Genomic DNA, 23,263 nt, shown 5'->3' on the forward strand with positions numbered 1-23,263 from the left:
CCATGGTAAGACTAACTTTTGAGTAGTTTCAATCCAAAAGCTACTGATAGCGAATTAGTTAAAATCACTCAAAGCGAAGTCTTTCTGGAATGACTCAATTTTGAATACTTTGCAATGAACTCAATTTTGACTCGTTCTACTTAGCTGTCAAGATGAGTGAAAAAGACCTAATTTTGAGTTGTTTTGGTTCTCCGTGTAGTTTACGATTTGTTAAAAGCGAGCGTCGTGTGTTTGAACTTGAAACGTTTTCTCCATATTTTGTATTAAAAAACGCCAAAAAATGTCCATCGGAGTTCCAATCAAGGTTCTGCACGAAGCGGAAGGACATATCGTGACCTGCGAAACGATTACCGGCGAAGTGTATCGAGGAAAACTGATCGAAGCCGAGGACAACATGAACTGCCAGATGACGCAGCTGACCGTAACCTATCGCGATGGGAGAACCTCCAATTTGGAAAACGTCTACATACGGGGATCGAAGATTCGATTCATGATTTTGCCGGACATGCTCAAGAATGCGCCAATGTTCAAAAAGCAAGGGGCCAAAGCCGGCACGGCTGGCAGAGGAAAATCTGCAATTCTACGAGCGCAAGGTAAGAGCTTTTTTTACCTATACCGTGACCTGCTCTAATTCCGTGTGTTTGGGAACCATATGGATTTTCAGCCTTATTATATGATTTATTTATCTGAATGTTTTTCACAAACGTTAGCATATAAAGTAGTCTTAAGAAAGCCATGACAAATTTGAACTAAAGTTGCAAACAAAAACAAACAAAAATAATGTTAGAATGCAACCACCTGGTGTCAACACACGGTATTAGGGCATGATTGCTTCTGAGTTCCAAATACCGTGTATTTGTTATAATTCCAAAATGACTGAGCAAAATAAATATTTCATTTCCCGCATCGATCATACAAACTACTAGACGTTGTTTGATACAAAAGTTTTAATAATGATGCGCTTCATTCGTTCAATGGAGAGGTATTTCAAAATGTCACCCGGCAATCGGGGTCAGATGCACGGTATTTGGAATAATGATATGTTTAACAATAGCAACTGTAACTATGGTTAAAATTATCAAAATAGAACAAATCATATTTTTTGTGCAAAATATATAAAACGGTCAACTATATAAAACTTAAAAAGCTTGAAAATAATAGTACATTATTTTTTTCTGATTGATTGAAACTTGAGTTTTTTTTTAACCTCACGGTAATAGGGCATGTCACGGTACATGTAGAAGGAATGCACGGTAGGGTGCCCCAAAATTTAACTGTCAGAAAACTTGGGGGCTTAACTTCCGAATGGATGTAACAATCAAACTTTTGTAAGCTCTTAAATAATAGGGCTAGAGGTTTTTGAAAAAAATCAAATTTTTGTGACTAATATCAAATAAGATATTTCTACAGTCCACTCTCGCTTACTCGATATTCCGTATCTCGATATCGAGTTAGAGAACCATAGTAAAAATGGCCTTAATGGCTAACTCGATGGCCCCTTGGATCGCATTTGCACTGGTTTTGTGTTCTGTAAGTCGATCGATACCTCCCTAACTCGATGGTCCCTTCAATATCGAGTTATAGAGCGTTGACTGTATTGAAGAATTCCGTGATACATACTCATTAATTTTATATAGTTTTTGGGTTACTTTAGGTTATACAATTCATTATCGTTATAGTTATTATAATCGTTCATTTTGTTACACTCCTATTATTTGTAAATTAATCAGTTTTCACCAGTAGGTACAAGTTTCTTTATTCTTTGGGTTTGTTCCTTGACTTTACAAAAGGTGAATCTACCAGGATGTAACTAATAAAACAACCTACTATTTTTGTTTTTTTTTTATTATCGAAAACAATGATTTTTGAATACCTACACTATTTTGATGCAAATCTCTAAAAACTCTTATTATTTCAATGGAAGGTCTCTAAAGAGACATCCAAATGGTCTTTAAAATCCCTTTTTTCATTTGGTAGACGTAATAGCCTCAATCGATCCTTAGCCGAGTGGTTAGAGTTCGCGGCTACAAAGCAAAGCCATGCTGAAGGTGTCCGGGTTCGATTCCCGGTCGGTCCAGGATCTTTTCGTAATGGAAATTTCCTTGACTTCCATAGCGTTAGCGTTAGCATTAGCGTTAGCGTTAGCATTAGCGTTAGCGTTAGCGTAGTTACGGTATACTTCGTAGATTGGATACTAGCATCATTCATGTATCATTTGATAATCTCATCCAGACTGCTTTCAGGATCAAGGCTGGGCAGTTAACCTTGGTCCAATCATGAACAATGTTACCAAAAGCATGGATATTGCTATTCCTGGCCACGCCCATCTTTACCGTAACATGGGATAGGGGGAGGAAATGTTGATGTAGCACTTACTTAATGAGAGGCCGACACACGGCAGCGACACCCTCATAAGTGCTACGGAGGTGGAGGTTGGGAGGGGTAATAGGTCATAGGATTCGCCTGAAAAGCTAGCGAGGACCCAGGGCATTTGTGGTTTAAGGTGATTATAGAACGAAGCCACACCTCAAATTTTCAAGAGCACAAGACTTGAGAACCAAACATCTCTCCACGTAGAAAATCTATCCCATTGGTCACCACCAGCAAGCAAGCAATTTGATTGGTTTTCAACGCGAACTGTTGTCAGACACTCTCGTCTTGTGCACTTAAAAATTCAAAGTTTGGCTTCGTTTTATAATCACCTTAAGTGTTGTAAATTTAATCTTTTGAATGCCGGCAATCAAAAGACAAAACATATATTTTATGATTTATATTGATAATTAGATTTTGCATAGCACTACTCGAATCTTTCTGCTCAGAAGTAATTACAAGCAGAACCGATCCCTCCAGGGTCATCGGGCCGTTAAAAAAAAAATAGAACTAAAAGACGACAACACACTTTGAAAACGCGAACAAAAATCGGTAACGAAATAACATCGCACTGCCACCTAGCTAAGAATCATCCGACCGAAAGCCCTAACCTAAAAAAAATGATCTCCGAAAATGAGCGAAAACAATGAAAATATATATAATAAAACCGGGATACTACAACATACATTCAGTTCTATGAAAACTAAACGATTACCGTGCACATATCGATCCTATTTCTCTAATAATGCAATGCATACAAAACCATTCATTATTTATGTATTTAATTCACAAACATTGCAAATTTTACTATGTTAACCACTGTTATAGGTGATTACGCTAAAGGCAATTTCCGTATACCTGGCCATGTCCTGTTATATCATCGCTTTAATATCGTAATAGTTCATTCATTTACTTAAAGAAACACTCTGAACAAAAAAAATACTTCCGTAAATGATTAAGATGTCAAAAATTGGCGAAATGCGTGTGCATTTTACATAACGAATTTTAATACATTCATTTGATTATTGCGTAGTAAAAGATAAAAGGAACATTCTCACCGAGTGTCTTAGCTTGACTTCATGAAAAGCTAATCAGTTGCAGCTGTCAGAGGAAGCTTCGTTCAATTCATCGTAGGCGATTCAAATCTTGATTTTCTTGATTTCACAAAGGCTCTTTCTTCACATATATTATAAAACTATAAATTTTCGAATAATGCACAGGTATTACAGTCACTTAAATTTTAGCCTAAAGGAAAAAACTTTGAAAATATTACTATCACTCTGGAAATTTCCTTGACTTCCATGAGCATAAAGTATAATCGTACCTGCCACACGATATACGAATGCGAATTGGCAATGAAAGCTCTCAGTTAATAACTGTGGAAGCGCTCTTAAAAACACTAAGCTGAGAAGCAGGCTTCGTCACAGTAAGGACGTTAATGCAGAGAAGAAGAAATTTAGCCTCAAACATTGTTGTCCTGAATTTCAAGCAAGACTACCATTACAATGAACAAACAAGTCCGAAACGGTATAACATCCTCGTTACAGCTACCATTATTTCAAATAATATTATTATAAGGTAACGTGGGGCAAGTGGGTAATGGAATTCGCATAGTTGAGTTTCATCAAATTCTTCTTCTTCTTCTTTCTGGCGTTACGTCCCCACTGGGACAGAGCCTGCTTCTCAGCTTAGTGTTCTTATGAGCACTTCCACAGTTATTAACTGAGAGCTTACTATGCCAATGACCATTTTTGCATGTGTATATCGTGTGGCAGGTACGATGATACTTTATGCCCTGGGAAGTCTAGAAAATTTCCAACCCGAAAAGATGCTCGACCGGTGGGATTCGAACCCACGACCCTCAGCTTGGTCTTGCTGAATAGCAGCGCGTTTACCGTCACGGCTATATAGGCCCTCAAATCAAATTCTAGAGACTTTAAATTGAAACAAATGAGGTCGTATATATTTTTTAGCATGACTCCCACCAAATATAAGCAGTTGCTGAAATTGATGTGCCCCACAAGTGGGGCAAGGGAAAAGTTTACGGGTTTGAACAATAAATTCAAAAACTAACAGTTATATTCACGATTTCTATTACCTTTAACATTTATTAAGGTGACCCAATGAACAATAACACAAGTAAAATGTATACAAAGAAAGTTTTATTCTTGTCATTTGATTTTTTTTCTGTTCAGTTATGTTTGTTGAAATGATTCGACAGCATTATAACTGCAACATTTCCAAAGTTAGTTCTTACGTCACAACTGCATTTCTGATCTGTAGAATTTCCACTGCTCGTTATTTGTTTTTAAGAAAGTCGGATATGATATTGGATAACTCCTCAGGAGAAATCAAACGGAATCCTCCAATAAAGTATTAAGAATCTGATAATAAATCTTCGAGCTGTTTAGCAGAATACGACGACCGAATTTAGTACTATACCATTTAATTCCACTAGAGTTTGTATCCTTTGAGAGATACGCGTATTTCGACCTCAACTGTAAGGCTGTCTTCAGTGTCGTGTACTAGACTAGTCGAGTCTAGTACACGACACTGAAGACGGCCTTACAGTTGAGGTCGAAATACGCGTATCTGTCAAAGGATACAAACTCTAGTGAAATTAAATGGTATAGTACTAAATTCGGGTTTTTCATCTACTTATTAAGAATCTGTTTTATGTGGATAGACCTATTATTAATATTATTTATTTATTATAGAGGTTTTGAACCGACCGGTTCATTCGCCTCTGAACCAATAGACCTATACCATATATTTTTAGAGGCGTCTGGTCAGCCTGTTCATTGAACAGGTAGACCATTTGAATCAAAATCGTACAACTAATTTGAAAAAGCAAATCAAATTCAACAAATCTTAAAATAGCATGAGTGTGGGTTCATACATACTACATAGAAAGTAGCATAGCAATTGTCCCAAGGCACCAAGAACGATCGCGTAGTGTGCTGAGTTCATGCAAAAAAAGCTCGCTTGATATCCACAGCACAACCGTGGTACTTCACTAAAGACAGCAGCACAAAAGTTGAATAGACATGCCGTCGGAAAACGCTACTGTGCCTGTTCAACTGCTGCTGTTGAACCAAATCCCATATAACTAAGGTCCCACATACATTCATTGATTCATTCGCGATGTGTTCTTACGCTGCATTCTTACAATTCAAGTATTGTTGTTCAAGTAGGTTTGAATTTTTTCATTCTTCAAGGACGCAAATGTTTGAAATTATCTAAATCTGAAACATTTGGTGATTTTTATTATCACTGCGACGGTACATCAACATTTTCAGTTAATCGCATTCCGTGTATTTTTGTTGCAAAGCACAATACACAAATATTCACATATTACCTAGTTGTAATGCCTAAGGGACCAAGAATATTAATAAAAAAAATAGTGTTTTTTTTATATTTCTGCTTGGTACACGAGATTAATATGCAGATGAAAACATTTTCAAATCAAGTAAAACGTACCAATAAATCTTTGAAAAAAAAAATCGAACACTGCAGTTATTTTACTAAATGCAAGAATGCGTATTTGCACATTGATACATTTTGTTATTTCTGATATGTTTTGTAGCTGAAACGTGCAAAATCCAGTTAATCACCAGTTTACCATTTACATAGGCGTTATTTACCCAATTAAAAAATAGTAGTTTACGGAACAAGTTGCAGAATGATGATTTTTACAGCACGGGTCGTAAATTTATCCTACGAGGCTTGCCGAGTTCTGCAACGAGTTACGTACAACATTTTTTTGCAATTTCGTAGAAGACCACTTCAGGGTATCAGAAATCATATCGGAAAGCATTCACCATTATTTTACAATTTCTGGAAAATTGTTGTGTTACGATTCATTACGTATCCTCAAACAGTTGCGTAATGAATCATTACAGCACTGGTTTCAGTTGCGTAATGACTATTCCAGGGTGTCCACCCATCCGGGAAAAACACGGGAATTCCATTTGGTCGGGAAAAATACGGGAAATACCCGGGAAATTGTTGAACACACCGGGAAAAATACGAATTCCGAATATAAGAGCATCAATTTGTTTAAATTTTAAGTAGACACTGGACAAAACTGAAAAAATTGACACTAGATACACGATTGTTTGACAACTCAAACTTTGCATTATGATTAACTTTTGGTAAGATGCGAAAGAAATAGTTAACGGTTTCTAGTATCACTAATAAGCAAAAATCGTTGGTTTCTTGGAGAGATTTTTGGCAAATTTTTGTAGCAAATTATGCCGCTTTCTTGTGAGATGACTTAAAGATTTCTGGCGGAAAGATTTTGAACCAATTCAAAGCGGATCTTATAAAACATCATTGTTATCTTTGAAAAATTTCTAGACGCGCACTTGAGGATTCCCGACAAGGTTCTTGATGAGATGCTTGATATATTTCTATTAAGATTCATAAAAAAATCTTGATGAGATTATTACTGTAATTGTAACGGGAATCCAGGAGATAATTGAATAGGCAATAGGATCCTAAAGCCCTGTCCTTATTTTAGTACTAAACGCTTAAGTTAAGGCCAGAAACACATGTTTACTCAATTTTTAAATGATTTTCGTTGCTTTAAGTCCAAAAACATTTTTTTGCGGTTTTTGAGATTTTGTCAAACCCCTTTTGTATAATCTCAAATTTACGTGTCCCTTCCGAAATTTCAGATAGGAACAACCCCAGTATTAAAACTGAAATTCCTGTCGACAAATTGAAGTGAACATGATCAAAAGTGTCAAAGTTCATATTTGGAACCATTTTCAAAATTAAAATTTAAATATGTTATAGCCTTTATTTGAGTTGGGAAAATTGCTAAAGTATTTGCCAGAACACGCTCTTTCGTATTATTGAATAAAAACAAGAATTCATTAAACATTTTAGGACCCAATTGAAGGTTTTGGAAAATCACCTAAAAGTTAAGTAGTGGATAACTAATAAAACTTCAAGTAGGTTTTATAAAAGAATCCTGGCTTTTTTTATTCTTAGCTGATTCAGAGTGGTCGGTGGAAAGTTAATCTAAAAATATTTGCGTTCAATTTTCTAGGGAGATCTAGTTGGTTTTACTGCTGAAAGTCTGGAACGATTTATTGAGAGTTTCTGGTTAGTGAATTGTTGAAGATGCTTATTCTTGGTTAAGGCTTGGTTGAGTATTCTTTATCAGATGGATTGCTGGAAAGATGCTGTTATGGATTTATGTCAATTTTTTGGTAAGCTTCAAAGAAAAAAAAAGTGTCGACTTACTGTTCCTTCATAAGGGCTCTCGTCATCGATCCTCTATTTCACTAATAACTTCGCCAAATTAAACGATTCTGTAATACTTTTTGTTCATGAAGCTAGATAAAGTGATTGTTTCTCCTATAGCACGAAAACATGTTACGAAAAAAAATCAGTTTTCTGCAATAGTGCAAAGAGAGCAACGATGAAGAGACATTGATAAATGCAGATAAGTCCTTATGAAAAATGTATGTCGAAATGTTCTTTTGGCGGGATACCGTTTCTGCTGAAAATATATTTCCTTGGAACCAATGAGAATTTCACAAGATTAAGAATTTTCCAGGGGCTATGGGCCATGTCACGAATAATTTGTAAGGCGTTCTTAGAAAAGTTTGGATTGGCTATTAAACTTTTCTCTTTTGTTCAACTATGAGGATTTAACCATGGTGTTAATTGCTATGAGTGGAACAGCATACCTAGCTGATGGTATGCAAACAAAATGAAAAAGTGGCAATTGCTTTGTCTAATTCTGTACTACTCACCATCCTAGAGCAAACAGTTGTGGAATTTACAAAATCAGTGATTAGATTTCAATACCTATTAAATCCTCTACTCCATTTAATCTTATATGTAACTGCAATGGTATTGCTAATATTTTCAAATATTCGACAATCCAAGTGTAAAAAAATAAATTATGTTCTAATGTTATCAAAAAGTATAACGAAGAATATTTTGAAAGTTAAGTAGTTCAAATATCAGCAGTTACAGTTGAAAATATTAAGTCGAAGGATCTTGATGTAGTCCGGTTCAAAAATTTTAGGCATCCGGGAAAAATCCGGGAATTGGAAAACAGATTTTGAATGGACACCCTGCTATTCCCGCACTGCATACTTCAGTGCAGGAAAGTAGGCCGTTTCATGACAGATTGACGTGATGAAAAACAGCCCATTACGATGAGAAATTGCAAAAAAATATTTTTTGCAATTTCTCATCGTAATAGGCTGATTTTCATCACGCCAATCTGTCATGAAACGGCCTACTTTCCTGCACTGAAGTATGCAGTGCGAGAATAGTCATTACGCAACTGAAACCAGTGCTGTAATGATTCATTACGCAACGCTTTCTCATTACGCAACTGTTTCGAGTTGCGTAATGAATCATTACACAACCATTTTTCAGAAATTGTAAAATGATAGTGAATGCATTCCTATATTATTTCTGATACCCTCAAGTGGTCTTCTACGAAATTGCAAAAATGTTGTACGTAACTCGTTGCAGAACTCGATTTTTACAGCACTCGTCGTAATTTAAATTTACGACTCGTGCTGTAGAAATCATCATTCTGCAACTTGTTCCGTAAACTACTATTTCTTGTTGTTGCACAGGTGGCTTATTTGAGCACGCGACGCCTCTGATTTTTATCTTTTGAACTAGCTTTACATAGACATTCCACGAGATTTCCGTGTGTTTTTTTTAATTGGAACATTTCAATCAACGTCTTAATCGGCTGTCCGAGGTAGACATATTAATATCGTGATGTTTAGCAACCCCTCTAAGAGAAATTCAATGGTTTGGCTATGATAATAGCTTTTTACGCTTTGAGTATAGTGTTTCTTGAACTATCAGCACGTTCTGTTGTTCTATGATAATTACGAACCTTGTTTACTTATTGCTCCCACGTGGTTAGAAAATTGACGGTGTTTTTTTTTTGACGTCGAATTAATTCTAAAACCTTGTTTATTGCAGTTTGAAACTGTCAGAGGGGACAACTAGAAGTGGTACAGAAAATTATTTTCCCCAACTTTTTTCCACTGAAAATATTAAAATAATATTGCACGCCGCCAACTTGTTACGGAGTGATAGTTGACATGCTAACAATCTTTCGCTCTATTGTGCAATAATGGCTGAAAAATCTCAGAAATCTGTTGCCTACTGTAATGTTCTCAATGGCCTCAAAGTTTTACGCATGAGTTTAAAACGTTAATTCACATATTAAGTAAAATATACCATATTATTTTCACTAACCACATTTACCCACTTGCCCCACGGTACCTTAATTGATTCCTTCAGATGTTACTGAGGAGATCAAACGAGAACTGTAACGAAATCGATATTTTATTGTCCCTCAATGGTACGTTAGTAATACGACAGGCACTAAGGATACGGATGATGTCACAATAGATCTAAGAACTGGTCGCAGTAGTGGATCCGAACAGGAATAAAAACAAATTAATCAAACCATCCTAGTATGAAACACATTTGCTCTTAAAAGATTCACAAAATCTATAGTATTGGTTTTAATAATATATCAAATCCTTTAAAATGGCCGGATTATTATATTATTGGGGCTGTTTGGGGCACGTCAGGAGTTAATCATCAATGTTAACTTCCTTTTCCCAATCAGCCTAGATAGCCGCGTAGTGTCGGTAGCGGTTGTTTCAATTGGCTAAGAATTAACACTACGGACTGCCTGTTCCGGTCGTAAAATTCCACCAAACAGGTGACCCCTAATTCATGCGGCTTTAAGCTTACCGTGCCTAAGAATGAATGGTTAGGGGGTTCTAAATAAAACTCAACCGCAAACGGAGCCTGTGGAGTACTAGGGCGCCCTCTACAGTATTATACCCTTCCTGTGCTACCCGGAGCAATGGTGCAGGTGACCTTGTGTTTCTCCGAGATAATCGACTGCCCTTCTTCAGTCTCAAGCATGTGTGTGTGTATTCCATCTAACACCCACTGTCCGGCAGTGATATTATGGAAAAAATCTATCTGCAATGCTACTTTGCTTTTGCAGATAGCTTTAGTCCAGGAGTTAGAAGGTGATAGCTCTATTGCAGATCCAGTGACCCATTTCAGAATGGCTGGAGAGACACGTCCATTCAGAAGTCACCTTCACTTACAATAAGCCCCGCATGTATGCATTACCGTTATCAAATGGATAATGATAATACAAACACACTTCCAAATTCTAAAATATGCTTTTTAGAATTGGCTCGTATTTAGTTTATCAAAGCAGCAATCATAATCAGAACATTCTCACCGAATTCATCCAAGTCAGCCGTGACACCGTCATCACCATGGCAACCTCTTTCCAAGCGCCTCACTGCTCTTTTTTCATCTATGGCATGCAAGTATTCAGCTAACGTAAAACAACACGGTTCATTTTCTCAACATTGTGATGGAAAGCATACGCAAATCTCATTTCACAAAACAACTTTTTCTTCAATATATATCTGGTGGCATAGTACCACCAGACAATTATAATACTCGCTGATTGAAATGAGTCGTAAAACCCGTTACAACACACACAACAACACAGCCACACCCACGCGATTACAGAAGCTTCATATTTCACTTGTGGGCTATAATTTAAATTGTGTATCACCAGCCAAACTACAGAAAAAATCACTTCACATATAACATCTTTCTTCGAATTATCTTCCGGGTGGCATAGCACCAACAGCCGTTTAAGCACTTCGCCAGCGGAATTTGCCCTTCTTCAGTCTCAAGCATGAGGCTAAATTAGAGTGGGATTATTAATACGTTGTAATTTAGTTTAAATTGTCACCTTTATGGTTTCCCATTATGCGTTTTACAAAGCATATGCTGTGCTTTTCGCCTTTGGCGACTTTTAAGATCTGGTATTTTCACTGCTGGTCTTTTTCGTGCTGAGATTGCGAATAGCTTAATCCTGCCTAGTTTGGATAGTGGCTACGGTTAGGATAGCTTAGTTAGAACAATCTTCAGCATAAAATATCAGCAACGATCAATCTTTGTAGACTCATGCAAATGGTACAGCTCAAGCGGCGCTAGTTCAAAAACCTTACTCTTGTGAACTTTTATCTACAGTATTGGACAAAACATTTGCAACTTTTTCGATTTTCCATACAAAATGACCAACTTTGATAAACTATATTTCAGTTATTTATGGACCGATTTGAATGAAATTTTCACAGAACATCAGACATAACTTGAATTTTAACATATATTTTTGAGTGATTTTTCCAATCACAAGTTTGAAAGCAGTAACGGTTTGACTGAAGTGAATTTTTTGACGATTTTTTATAATTAACATAGTTAAACATATTGAAGGAATAGCTTCATGGTATCTTCAGCAAAGTTGTAGATTTTGACGAGATGAATAAGTTTGCTGAAGACAGTTTTTGTGTAGGGCTATCAGATTTTGAGATAAAAAGTTTTGAATTTTTCGTCGAAAATTATCCCTTAGTTAAACCGTTATTACTTATAAACTTGTGATTGGAAAAATTATTAAAAAATATTCAAGTTAAAATTCAAGTCATATCCGATGTTCTGTGAAAGTTTCATTCCAATCGGTCCATAAATAACTGAGATCTAGCTTACCAAAGTTGGTCATTTTGTATGGAAAAACGAAAAAGTTGCAAATGTTTTGTCCAATACTGTAGGTAACTGGATCCACAACCAGTTTTTGCAACTTTCAGAAACATGAAATGGCAAACTCGCGTGACATGCCTCGTGCATGCGTGCTCGTAAATAGCGCTGACGTTGCTACACTCATTTCTGAGTTAACAACCAGAGATGTATGTGCTGTCACAATCGATATTTCTGTTGGTAACCTCAATAGGAAATACGTCTTTCGTTTTGTGGTGTATTTACCACATGATGAACCATCCCCAATGGATGATTTCAAACGAGTTGTCGTTCACTGCCTATGAAAGAAAAGGCCTTCTGCTGATTGTGGGCAGTGATGCTGACACTCATCACATCGTCTGGACCAGCTCAGATATCAATTTGAGAAGCCAGTCTGATGGAATGCTTAAGTAGTTCATATCTTGGATTACTTATTGTTGGAAATCGCCCAACCTTCATGGTACCTGCTAGAAAAGAAATGTTAGACATAATGCTCTTCTCGAACAGAATCAGTCAACAAGTTGACGAATTGGCTTGTATCAGATGATGAATCATTATCTGATCATCGCTACATCTCTATATGAACATATGAATGTAAATTCGCAGACTCCACAAACTGGGAATTGGTTGTGACCAAATTCCATGGATTCTCTCCGTCCATTGGAAATCCTAGTGATTTGGATGTTTCCACTTTCGGTGAATTGGGACACAATTGTCCTTGCTTCGAGCGATCTCACAATTGCTTGTCACTTTGCTTATAGTAAATATTCCTCACAACTCCCTTCGCGGGACGAGTGGACGTCTGGCTATTTGTAAAGGAATATGTCAGATAGTCAGGCTGCTTTTAAAGCTCTTGCTTCGGCCAACTAAGGGTCTAAGCTAGTTTTTGACGTTTTTGTATAGGTTGGTTTGTTGGTCGTCCTCGGCGTCTTACAATTCTATCGGCTGCACTCCTAAGCAGGATGATATAAGATTAATCGGCTTATTGTCCATCCACGTTACAACGACAATGTTGTCATTAGACACATTGCATGCAAATGAGCCTCTGCCTTCAGCTTTCAAATTCTTTTTCATTTCGAATCCTGGAATCCTGTTTTGTCTTACGGTTCCTGTGTACTCCAGTAGACGAGATTTTATCTATTTTACTAATGCATACGACGAAAACCAGTTATCCGCAAAAATTCGATACGGGACGTTCTGTGGTAGTATGTCAATCAGTTTTATTACAACATCGCCACTTATTCCACATGCGCCTGAGGGTTCGTTGTTTGTTTTGCCGCCGTAAATAGAAAAATCGTGCAAAATTCCATCGGAACTTGCTCGTCCTTCTACTTTTATACCGAATCGGTGAGATTTGTTTTTATTATATTGTCGTAGAGGAGATGCTGCTTTTGAATGATCTCGTCTATCGATTGATTAGATGTAGGTTCAATTTTCAAAAAATTACGCCGGAGAGCATCGATGAACTGGCGTACCTTGAACAACTTATCGTATCCTTCTTTTGTTCGTTGAAATGCAAGCACCGTTTGATGGTCTCAAACTGGGAGGGAGGCACCGATACTACACACGAAATATGAAACAACACTTTTCCAAACTGCAAGATAACTCCAGCTCACCAACGACAATCAAGGCAGGCTTGAGGAAAATCGTTAGTTTTCTTTTGTTGTGCACCTTCGATTTTCCTGGACAAACTTAGGAAAAGGGCCAATCTTTTCTGTGGATTTTATTATCATTTTTATTTGAAAAGAGTAAAAAGATACTTTATATTCAATCAAAATAAAAGGTGCTATATTGACATTGCTTTTGAACGTGCAGGAATTGATTTTCAACCGATTGTTGTCAACGTCGATGGAATGCAAATATATGTTTTGAACGTTTTGAACAATTACGCGTTATTTTCATGTTTGTCCACCCTTTAAGATCCGGGCTCACAGTGACAGTTCGTGACAGCAGAGATCTCGGCTCACCTTGACGTACAGAAATTTTGTATCGGTTTCTCCCTCCCAGGTTACGACGAACTTTTGTCCCGGATTTGACTGGTGTATCCTTCTGTGGTTTCACACACTTTGGCGATTCCGTGTTTGCATGGAAAGCCTCAATTTCATCTTCATCGTCCGATACATCGATTCCTTCAACTTCAGATACGTCTCCCTCGAAGGTCAATGCAAGCAAATCAAGATCATCAGTATCTGTGAAATGAATCATTATTTATATTATAGATTCGTAATAAATCAATTTTTGATATATGTACTACCATCCCACTCATCCAGCTATGTTGTAGTTTTCGGTTTTAATTTAGAAAAATCATATGTTTCATCACGATCTTCGAACAAATCTTCAGAACTATTATCGTCATCGAAGTTATCGGTTTCTATCGTTGATTGCTCAGTGGTACCTTTGTGTCCATCGGCAGTTTCAAGAGATGTACGAAGTCGGCTCGTTCCGGTTTCAATAATTTTCTCCGGTTCGCTAAGTTCTTCAAGCACGAAAATATCTCCCTCGAATGTTATTGGCTTATTGTTGCAATCTACAAATACCTGTATTATTAGCGATTGATAAAAATTTCAAAAACTCAAATACTACCATCGCTCCCAGCAACCAGCGGAATCGGGAGGTTTTTTTTTGCATTTTTCCTTCTTTGTTAAATTGTTGTTTGTCTCTCATTATCATTAAATGTTAGTTCTTGTCCAATTGAATTGCTGTAAGAAATCCCATATCACAATATTAGAAATCTAGAAACACAAACTGTATCAGATAAATTCTCAAAAATAAAATAAATAAATAAATAAATAAATCACTGGGTACTTGTTCGTGTTCGTACGAAGTATCTTCGAACGGGACATTCTTTCTTTCTTCACTTTCTCGGGATCTACGGTGGATTGTTCCATAGGGCATCCTTTTGGTCCATTTTGTAGGAAGATTGGTGTCGGAAGATAATTTACTCTTGCGGCGGCGTTTCAATTTCAGTCCAGAAGCATCCTCCTCGTCTGTGATACCGGGAAATATTTCATCATCTGCTTCAAATCCGAAGAAATCCTCTTCATCCGTGAGTGTAGCCTTTTCTGGTCCATTCGTTTCCATTTTAGCATCCATAAACAACTATTGCTTCTTTAAAAATCACTTTTCATTTAAAACACGTTCGAAACGAGGAACTTAGAACAACTTTCTGAGACGTAAACAAATGTGATGACAGTTTCGTTTTCAGAAAAAAAAATCAGGGTAAACTAGAATCGATGAAAATCTCGTTCTGTTCCCAATGGATTATCAGTGATCCACATCATTTTCCTCAAAATCAATAGTTTTGTGAGGTTTTGTTTAAAGAATATTATAAAAACTTTATTGAATCTTGGAAAAATAACTAAATCGAGCTTGTTCTTATTTTTGTTTGGTGAAAATTATGTTCATATTACTGAAAATCCACTTTATTTAAATTTAAAAAAAATGCCGACTTTACTTCAGTCGTTATGCTTTAAATTGAAATCCAAGTGTCTATTTCTAGTGAAACTTTGTACAGTAGTTCATGAAATATATGTGAACATGTGGTGAAAAAATGGATTTTGTATACGACCTATGCAAAGTGGTGGATCACCTGTGCTACCATGGGAAGGAAAGGGTTAAAACCAAAAGTGGCTCAAGATCAATTTCACTGCATGAGATTCACTATAAAATTAAAGGAAATCTGGAAAGTTACATTAAAACTATCATAAAACATATAAATGAAACCAGTTGGAATCAAAATTGTTACTTTGGTATGCGTCATGTACCGCCCGTAAATGGGCTCATGGATGTTTAACGTGTTCACAATGCTCTTCATGTAATAAAACGATCTTATTTTCTTTTCTATTTACAGCTGCGAGAGGTCGTGGTCGAGGAGGCGGTGGTGGTGGAGGTAATGTATCGCCTACAAAAAAATATGTTTTGCGGTTTCATATCGTAGTAGACTGTGTTTTCCATCACGAAATTTTGTCATAAATTGGCCTACTTTGCCGCATGGAATTGAGCGTTGCGTAATTTGCCATTTCGGTACTCATTTGAGTTGCCTGATTCCAGTAACTGATTTGAGTTGCGTAATGGCTTATTTTACAATGATTTTCTGGAATTGGGTTGTTTTGCGATGAAAAAGTTGCAAATGTTTTTGTAGCTTGATCAAAAGAGTTCATTTTTCTAAGTATAACACGATTTTATTGTGCATTTAGATATTTAGCTATTGACATTATAAATGATTAACGCTGCAGTCGTCGCGCTGTTGTATTTTGTACAGCAGTGGTGAAAAAACCTCGCTTATCGTACACAGCATCAGCGTGGTGGTTCTGACGATGGCAAACCGCGCGACGACTGAAGGGTTAATATATATATTTCAATCTATAGACACGGAACTGAACCAGCCATAGGGCTGAAAATCTCCTTAATAAAGATAATAATAATAATAATCTATAGACAGTTCGTCCCGTAGTATAATTCACGGAGTGATTCAAAAGTGACTTCCTTCTTCTTCTTTCTGGCGTTACGTCCCAACTGGGACAAAGCCTGCTTCTCAGCTTCCACAGTTATTAACTGAGAGCTTTCTTTGCCGATTGACCATTTTTGCATGTGTATATCATGTGGCAGGTACGAAGATACTCTATGCCCTGGGAATCGAGAAACTTTCCTTTACGAAAAGATTCTCGACCAGCGGGATTCGAACCCACGACCCTCAGCATGGTCATGCTGAATTGCTGCGCGTTTACCGCTATGGCTATCTGGGCCCCTAAGTGACTTCCATACTAATTTCAATCGTGTTTTAAAAATAGTTCTGAGGCACGGAAAATTTTAAACTTTGGATTCTGGCTCGGTTTTTAACGTAAAATCAGAATGTGTAAACTGACACTTATATTGAGCTGTTCGGTCATCCAATCCGCATGGTTATTAAATTAATTAACTCATTACGCGTGGTAAAGATGGACAAATTATGGGTGAAATTATGAAAAAAATCCACGTGCTCGGCTGGGATTTGAACCCAGGACTCTTGTATGCTAGACGAGCGCTTTACCAACTAAGCTACCGAGCCACTTGGTGACCCAATAACTGAGTTGGTTACAAGTTTAGAATTCAAATCCCTACAGACCACGCAGACCCCTTTCATAACCAATATCCATCCATCTCTTGTTCCTACACACGCGGAGCGAGCGAGTGCGATTTATTTAGTGTTGAAACTGTTTGCCTATCGTACCTACATCGCTTCCACAACAACTGTATTGTGGAAGAGTAAAGATGTGGGAAGGCTATCAACGTGTCGTTCTCACTCAAGTGACGACATGACTACTACAGAGAGGCAGTACACTCTAATATAAACTGACACTTATATTGAGCTGTTCGGTCATCCAATCCGCATGGTTATTAAATTAATTAACTCATTACGCGTGGTAAAGATGGACAAATTATGGGTGAAATTATGAAAAAAATCCACGTGCTCGGCTGGGATTTGAACCCAGGACTCTTGTATGCTAGACGAGCGCTTTACCAACTAAGCTACCGAGCCACTTGGTGACCCAATAACTGAGTTGGTTACAAGTTTAGAATTCAAATCCCTACAGACCACGCAGACCCCTTTCATAACCAATATCCATCCATCTCTTGTTCCTACACACGCGGAGCGAGCGAGTGCGATTTATTTAGTGTTGAAACTGTTTGCCTATCGTACCTACATCGCTTCCACAACAACTGTATTGTGGAAGAGTAAAGATGTGGGAAGGCTATCAACGTGTCGTTCTCACTCAAGTGACGACATGACTACTACAGAGAGGCAGTACACTCTAATATAAACTGACACTTATATTGAGCTGTTCGGTCATCCAATCCGCATGGTTATTAAATTAATTAACTCATTACGCGTGGTAAAGATGGACAAATTATGGGTGAAATTATGAAAAAAATCCACGTGCTCGGCTGGGATTTGAACCCAGGACTCTTGTATGCTAGACGAGCGCTTTACCAACTAAGCTACCGAGCCACTTGGTGACCCAATAACTGAGTTGGTTACAAGTTTAGAATTCAAATCCCTACAGACCACGCAGACCCCTTTCATAACCAATATCCATCCATCTCTTGTTCCTACACACGCGGAGCGAGCGAGTGCGATTTATTTAGTGTTGAAACTGTTTGCCTATCGTACCTACATCGCTTCCACAACAACTGTATTGTGGAAGAGTAAAGATGTGGGAAGGCTATCAACGTGTCGTTCTCACTCAAGTGACGACATGACTACTACAGAGAGGCAGTACACTCTAATATAAACTGACACTTATATTGAGCTGTTCGGTCATCCAATCCGCATGGTTATTAAATTAATTAACTCATTACGCGTGGTAAAGATGGACAAATTATGGGTGAAATTATGAAAAAAATCCACGTGCTCGGCTGGGATTTGAACCCAGGACTCTTGTATGCTAGACGAGCGCTTTACCAACTAAGCTACCGAGCCACTTGGTGACCCAATAACTGAGTTGGTTACAAGTTTAGAATTCAAATCCCTACAGACCACGCAGACCCCTTTCATAACCAATATCCATCCATCTCTTGTTCCTACACACGCGGAGCGAGCGAGTGCGATTTATTTAGTGTTGAAACTGTTTGCCTATCGTACCTACATCGCTTCCACAACAACTGTATTGTGGAAGAGTAAAGATGTGGGAAGGCTATCAACGTGTCGTTCTCACTCAAGTGACGACATGACTACTACAGAGAGGCAGTACACTCTAATATAAACTGACACTTATATTGAGCTGTTCGGTCATCCAATCCGCATGGTTATTAAATTAATTAACTCATTACGCGTGGTAAAGATGGACAAATTATGGGTGAAATTATGAAAAAAATCCACGTGCTCGGCTGGGATTTGAACCCAGGACTCTTGTATGCTAGACGAGCGCTTTACCAACTAAGCTACCGAGCCACTTGGTGACCCAATAACTGAGTTGGTTACAAGTTTAGAATTCAAATCCCTACAGACCACGCAGACCCCTTTCATAACCAATATCCATCCATCTCTTGTTCCTACACACGCGGAGCGAGCGAGTGCGATTTATTTAGTGTTGAAACTGTTTGCCTATCGTACCTACATCGCTTCCACAACAACTGTATTGTGGAAGAGTAAAGATGTGGGAAGGCTATCAACGTGTCGTTCTCACTCAAGTGACGACATGACTACTACAGAGAGGCAGTACACTCTAATATAAACTGACACTTATATTGAGCTGTTCGGTCATCCAATCCGCATGGTTATTAAATTAATTAACTCATTACGCGTGGTAAAGATGGACAAATTATGGGTGAAATTATGAAAAAAATCCACGTGCTCGGCTGGGATTTGAACCCAGGACTCTTGTATGCTAGACGAGCGCTTTACCAACTAAGCTACCGAGCCACTTGGTGACCCAATAACTGAGTTGGTTACAAGTTTAGAATTCAAATCCCTACAGACCACGCAGACCCCTTTCATAACCAATATCCATCCATCTCTTGTTCCTACACACGCGGAGCGAGCGAGTGCGATTTATTTAGTGTTGAAACTGTTTGCCTATCGTACCTACATCGCTTCCACAACAACTGTATTGTGGAAGAGTAAAGATGTGGGAAGGCTATCAACGTGTCGTTCTCACTCAAGTGACGACATGACTACTACAGAGAGGCAGTACACTCTAATATAAACTGACACTTATATTGAGCTGTTCGGTCATCCAATCCGCATGGTTATTAAATTAATTAACTCATTACGCGTGGTAAAGATGGACAAATTATGGGTGAAATTATGAAAAAAATCCACGTGCTCGGCTTCTAAACTTGTAACCAACTCAGTTATTGGGTCACCAAGTGGCTCGGTAGCTTAGTTGGTAAAGCGCTCGTCTAGCATACAAGAGTCCTGGGTTCAAATCCCAGCCGAGCACGTGGATTTTTTTCATAATTTCACCCATAATTTGTCCATCTTTACCACGCGTAATGAGTTAATTAATTTAATAACCATGCGGATTGGATGACCGAACAGCTCAATATAAGTGTCAGTTTATATTAGAGTGTACTGCCTCTCTGTAGTAGTCATGTCGTCACTTGAGTGAGAACGACACGTTGATAGCCTTCCCACATCTTTACTCTTCCACAATACAGTTGTTGTGGAAGCGATGTAGGTACGATAGGCAAACAGTTTCAACACTAAATAAATCGCACTCGCTCGCTCCGCGTGTGTAGGAACAAGAGATGGATGGATATTGGTTATGAAAGGGGTCTGCGTGGTCTGTAGGGATTTGAATTCTAAACTTGTAACCAACTCAGTTATTGGGTCACCAAGTGGCTCGGTAGCTTAGTTGGTAAAGCGCTCGTCTAGCATACAAGAGTCCTGGGTTCAAATCCCAGCCGAGCACGTGGATTTTTTTCATAATTTCACCCATAATTTGTCCATCTTTACCACGCGTAATGAGTTAATTAACAGAATGTGTAACAAACTGGATATCCCTAAACAAGTCAATTGCCAAAATGTGACCAAAGAAATTTTGATTCTAAGACGAAGTGGGCCGTCATTGGAATTTGTTCGCATCGTTAATTAGTGTTACTAAATCATGGTACAATTTCGAATTAAAGAAAACAGTTTGTATTGCACTGACGCATCTGAAAAAGTATCAAAGTATGAAATTGCGAATTGCAATGTCAACATGGCAGCCAAAACGAATGACGGGCTACTTAGCCTTAAAAAAGGTGGAAAACATTACGATGCGAAATTGACAAAAAATCTAAGTGATTTGGTGCAGCAGTTTTAAACAGCACATGTTGTATTCATCCAAGCCTTGCTGAATAAATATGCGGCCTCACTTATTCTGCACCATGTTACCTTAACTACTATTGCTATTATACATTTGTTTTACCTTTGCAGGTGGTGGTGGTGGCCCTGGAAATCGCCAGCAAGGTAAAGGTAACTGGCAAGGTCAAGGACCATCTGGCGGAAGAGGTCGAGGAGGATTGTAATCTTAAGAAATCATAATATTTAAGTCATTTGAAGTATGTAGATCCAGCAGTGAAAATGAGAAATACATTGAGAATCCTTTCAAAGTTGTATGTTTTATTTGTAATTGCTGAGCATGGCGTCGATCTGTAAAGAATGCAAATGTTAAGGTGAAGGGGGCGTTCTTGGGATTACATTTTCCAGGGAGACTTATGATATTTAGTCGTTGCATTTCGTGGTGTTGATTCGCATTTAAATACTGAAACTGAAGTTTTATGGTAACACTAACCGTACGGCCACGAAGCTCACAATGGCAACAGATTATTATATTTTCTGATTTTTCTGTTCTCATTCCAATCCAACTCATTATACCGTAAAGTGCCGTAATTCAGCGCAGTTAAGGAATACAACGATTTAAATGGTTAATAAAAAATGAGTATTGCATTAACAAAAAAGATTTATGAGTGGATCGCTAGCAAATCTGTTGTAGATTATAGGAAAAATATAAACTGAATACAGTTTAGTATTTACAAATGTTATTTTATTGAAAAAGTTCACTTGTCGAAATTGCCTAATTCCGCGCATTTTTGAAACGCTTTTCCATAATCCGTGCAGAAGAATGCCTAATTCCACGCACTGGCGAAACAAACAAATTAACATTAATTTTAAAGTAATAAGGCAGCATCCATTTATTACGTAACGCTGAAATTGAACATTTTCAACCCCCTGCCCTCTCTGTAACGCTTTTTGTATGAAAAAAAGTAAAGTTTTGTGAGAGCTGTAACGCTTCAGTCAACGTTTATTTTTTCATAATTTGATTTTTGATTTGATGACACATGATGATTTTTTAACGATCAACGCTCCGTCCTCGTAATCATCGTCATCATTGAAACTTCAAACGCAGTTTTTCTTTTCAAAACTAAAAATTATTCGATGAAAATGTGTTCACTGTGTTTCGGTTGGAGAATGGAATACAGTGAACGAATTTTCCTATAAATTTTCTTGATTTTGAACAAGAAAACTGCTCTTAAAAATTCCAAAATCAATGACGGATCCTGCCCCCTTAACTATCACATGAAATAAAAATAAACATTTGTTATGGTCTTTTGAATACCGCGGCATTGGTACGTGTGAATTCCATATAGGGGAAAGTGGGGCAGCTTGACCACCTTAAGAAAAAGTTTTTAAGAAAGCAGAAAATAAATTAGAATTTTCGAATCTTTATATGATGTTTAACAACTTTTAGATCAATACACTACATCCGTACGATTTCCGTCGTGAACTTTAACGAACGAATAATATTTCAAAATTTGTCATTTTTCGTGATGATGATGATTATTTAGCCACCATCAGCGCAAGGATTATGTTCGAGCCGTTCGCCCCGAATGAATGAATTATTTTGTCAGTGCATCGCCCAGCCGCAGCCTGCTGAGTTGCGTGAAGGTAGCTGCACGAAAGGACATCGTGTGATGCAACAGCCGCAGCCGCACGAAACGAGCGCGCAAAATTGAGCGCGCAAAAATTGAGGATGTTTCTACCCGCGATTGGAAGACATCTTTGTTCGCCGTGCTTCCAACGTGTTAAGACGTGTGGTCAAAATTACAAGCAAAGTGAATTCCTTACAACTAAAGATTATGTAAATAGCTGTAAATAGAAGTTTGAACTGTTAAGCAAAGTGTTTTCATCTGGTCCCGGTTCCCTGTTAAGTGGTCTTCTCGGAGATACGTCGGTCCGCCTATGTCGAAGTTTTAAGAAATACAGTCCACTCTCGTACAGATTACCTATGGCTGCAGAATGATACCGGGATGGAATGATCTACCTGATGGTTTGTTGTAGCAGGGCTAGTTAATTGAAGACCTTTGGAAGACGACACTAAGGCTGTTTTCTCATGACAAAAGGCTGGCGACCCCACGCACTTTCATCCAGTCAACAGTTCAATTAACTCCCTTAGGCTACCCCTCCCCAATACCCAATACATAGTAATATATCATATATAGTGTTATTAAAGTATCTTACCTCTTTGTACCCATGTTCGTTGGCTTCGTATTTAAATTCATCATCCGTGGTCAGCAGTATATCATATCAATTTTTACTGTTTGGTTCTTGGCAGTAGTTAAATCATATTTTATTATTTATGTTACTCTACAATTATTCTTGTATATCGTCTTCTTTTCTAACAATGCTTCCCTGTCATCACATATCTACTCGCTATCTTCTCCATCCGAAATTTCACTATTGCTGTCCTTATAAATTTCTTCTGCTTTCTTTTTAAGTTTTTCTCTATCCGTTGCTAGTTCTTTTCAATTGCTA

The 23,263-nt window shown here is 37.8% G+C and overlaps 1 protein-coding gene across 1 annotated transcript; it reads left to right on the forward strand.

The window, feature by feature from the left end:
* The first annotated feature begins 170 nt into the window (after nt 1–170).
* LOC5574834 (small nuclear ribonucleoprotein Sm D3) lies at nt 171–21,060 on the forward strand. The gene is made up of 3 exons (XM_001661607.2): nt 171–593; nt 15,836–15,874; nt 20,885–21,060. The coding sequence occupies exons 1-3, from the start codon at nt 281–283 to the stop codon at nt 20,974–20,976; spliced, it is 444 nt and encodes a 147-aa protein (XP_001661657.1). The 5' UTR covers nt 171–280; the 3' UTR covers nt 20,977–21,060.
* Nucleotides 21,061–23,263: the final 2,203 nt, after the last annotated feature.

Source organism: Aedes aegypti, chromosome 2 (assembly GCF_002204515.2).
Source record: "Aedes aegypti strain LVP_AGWG chromosome 2, AaegL5.0 Primary Assembly, whole genome shotgun sequence".
Taxonomy (NCBI): domain Eukaryota; kingdom Metazoa; phylum Arthropoda; class Insecta; order Diptera; family Culicidae; genus Aedes; species Aedes aegypti.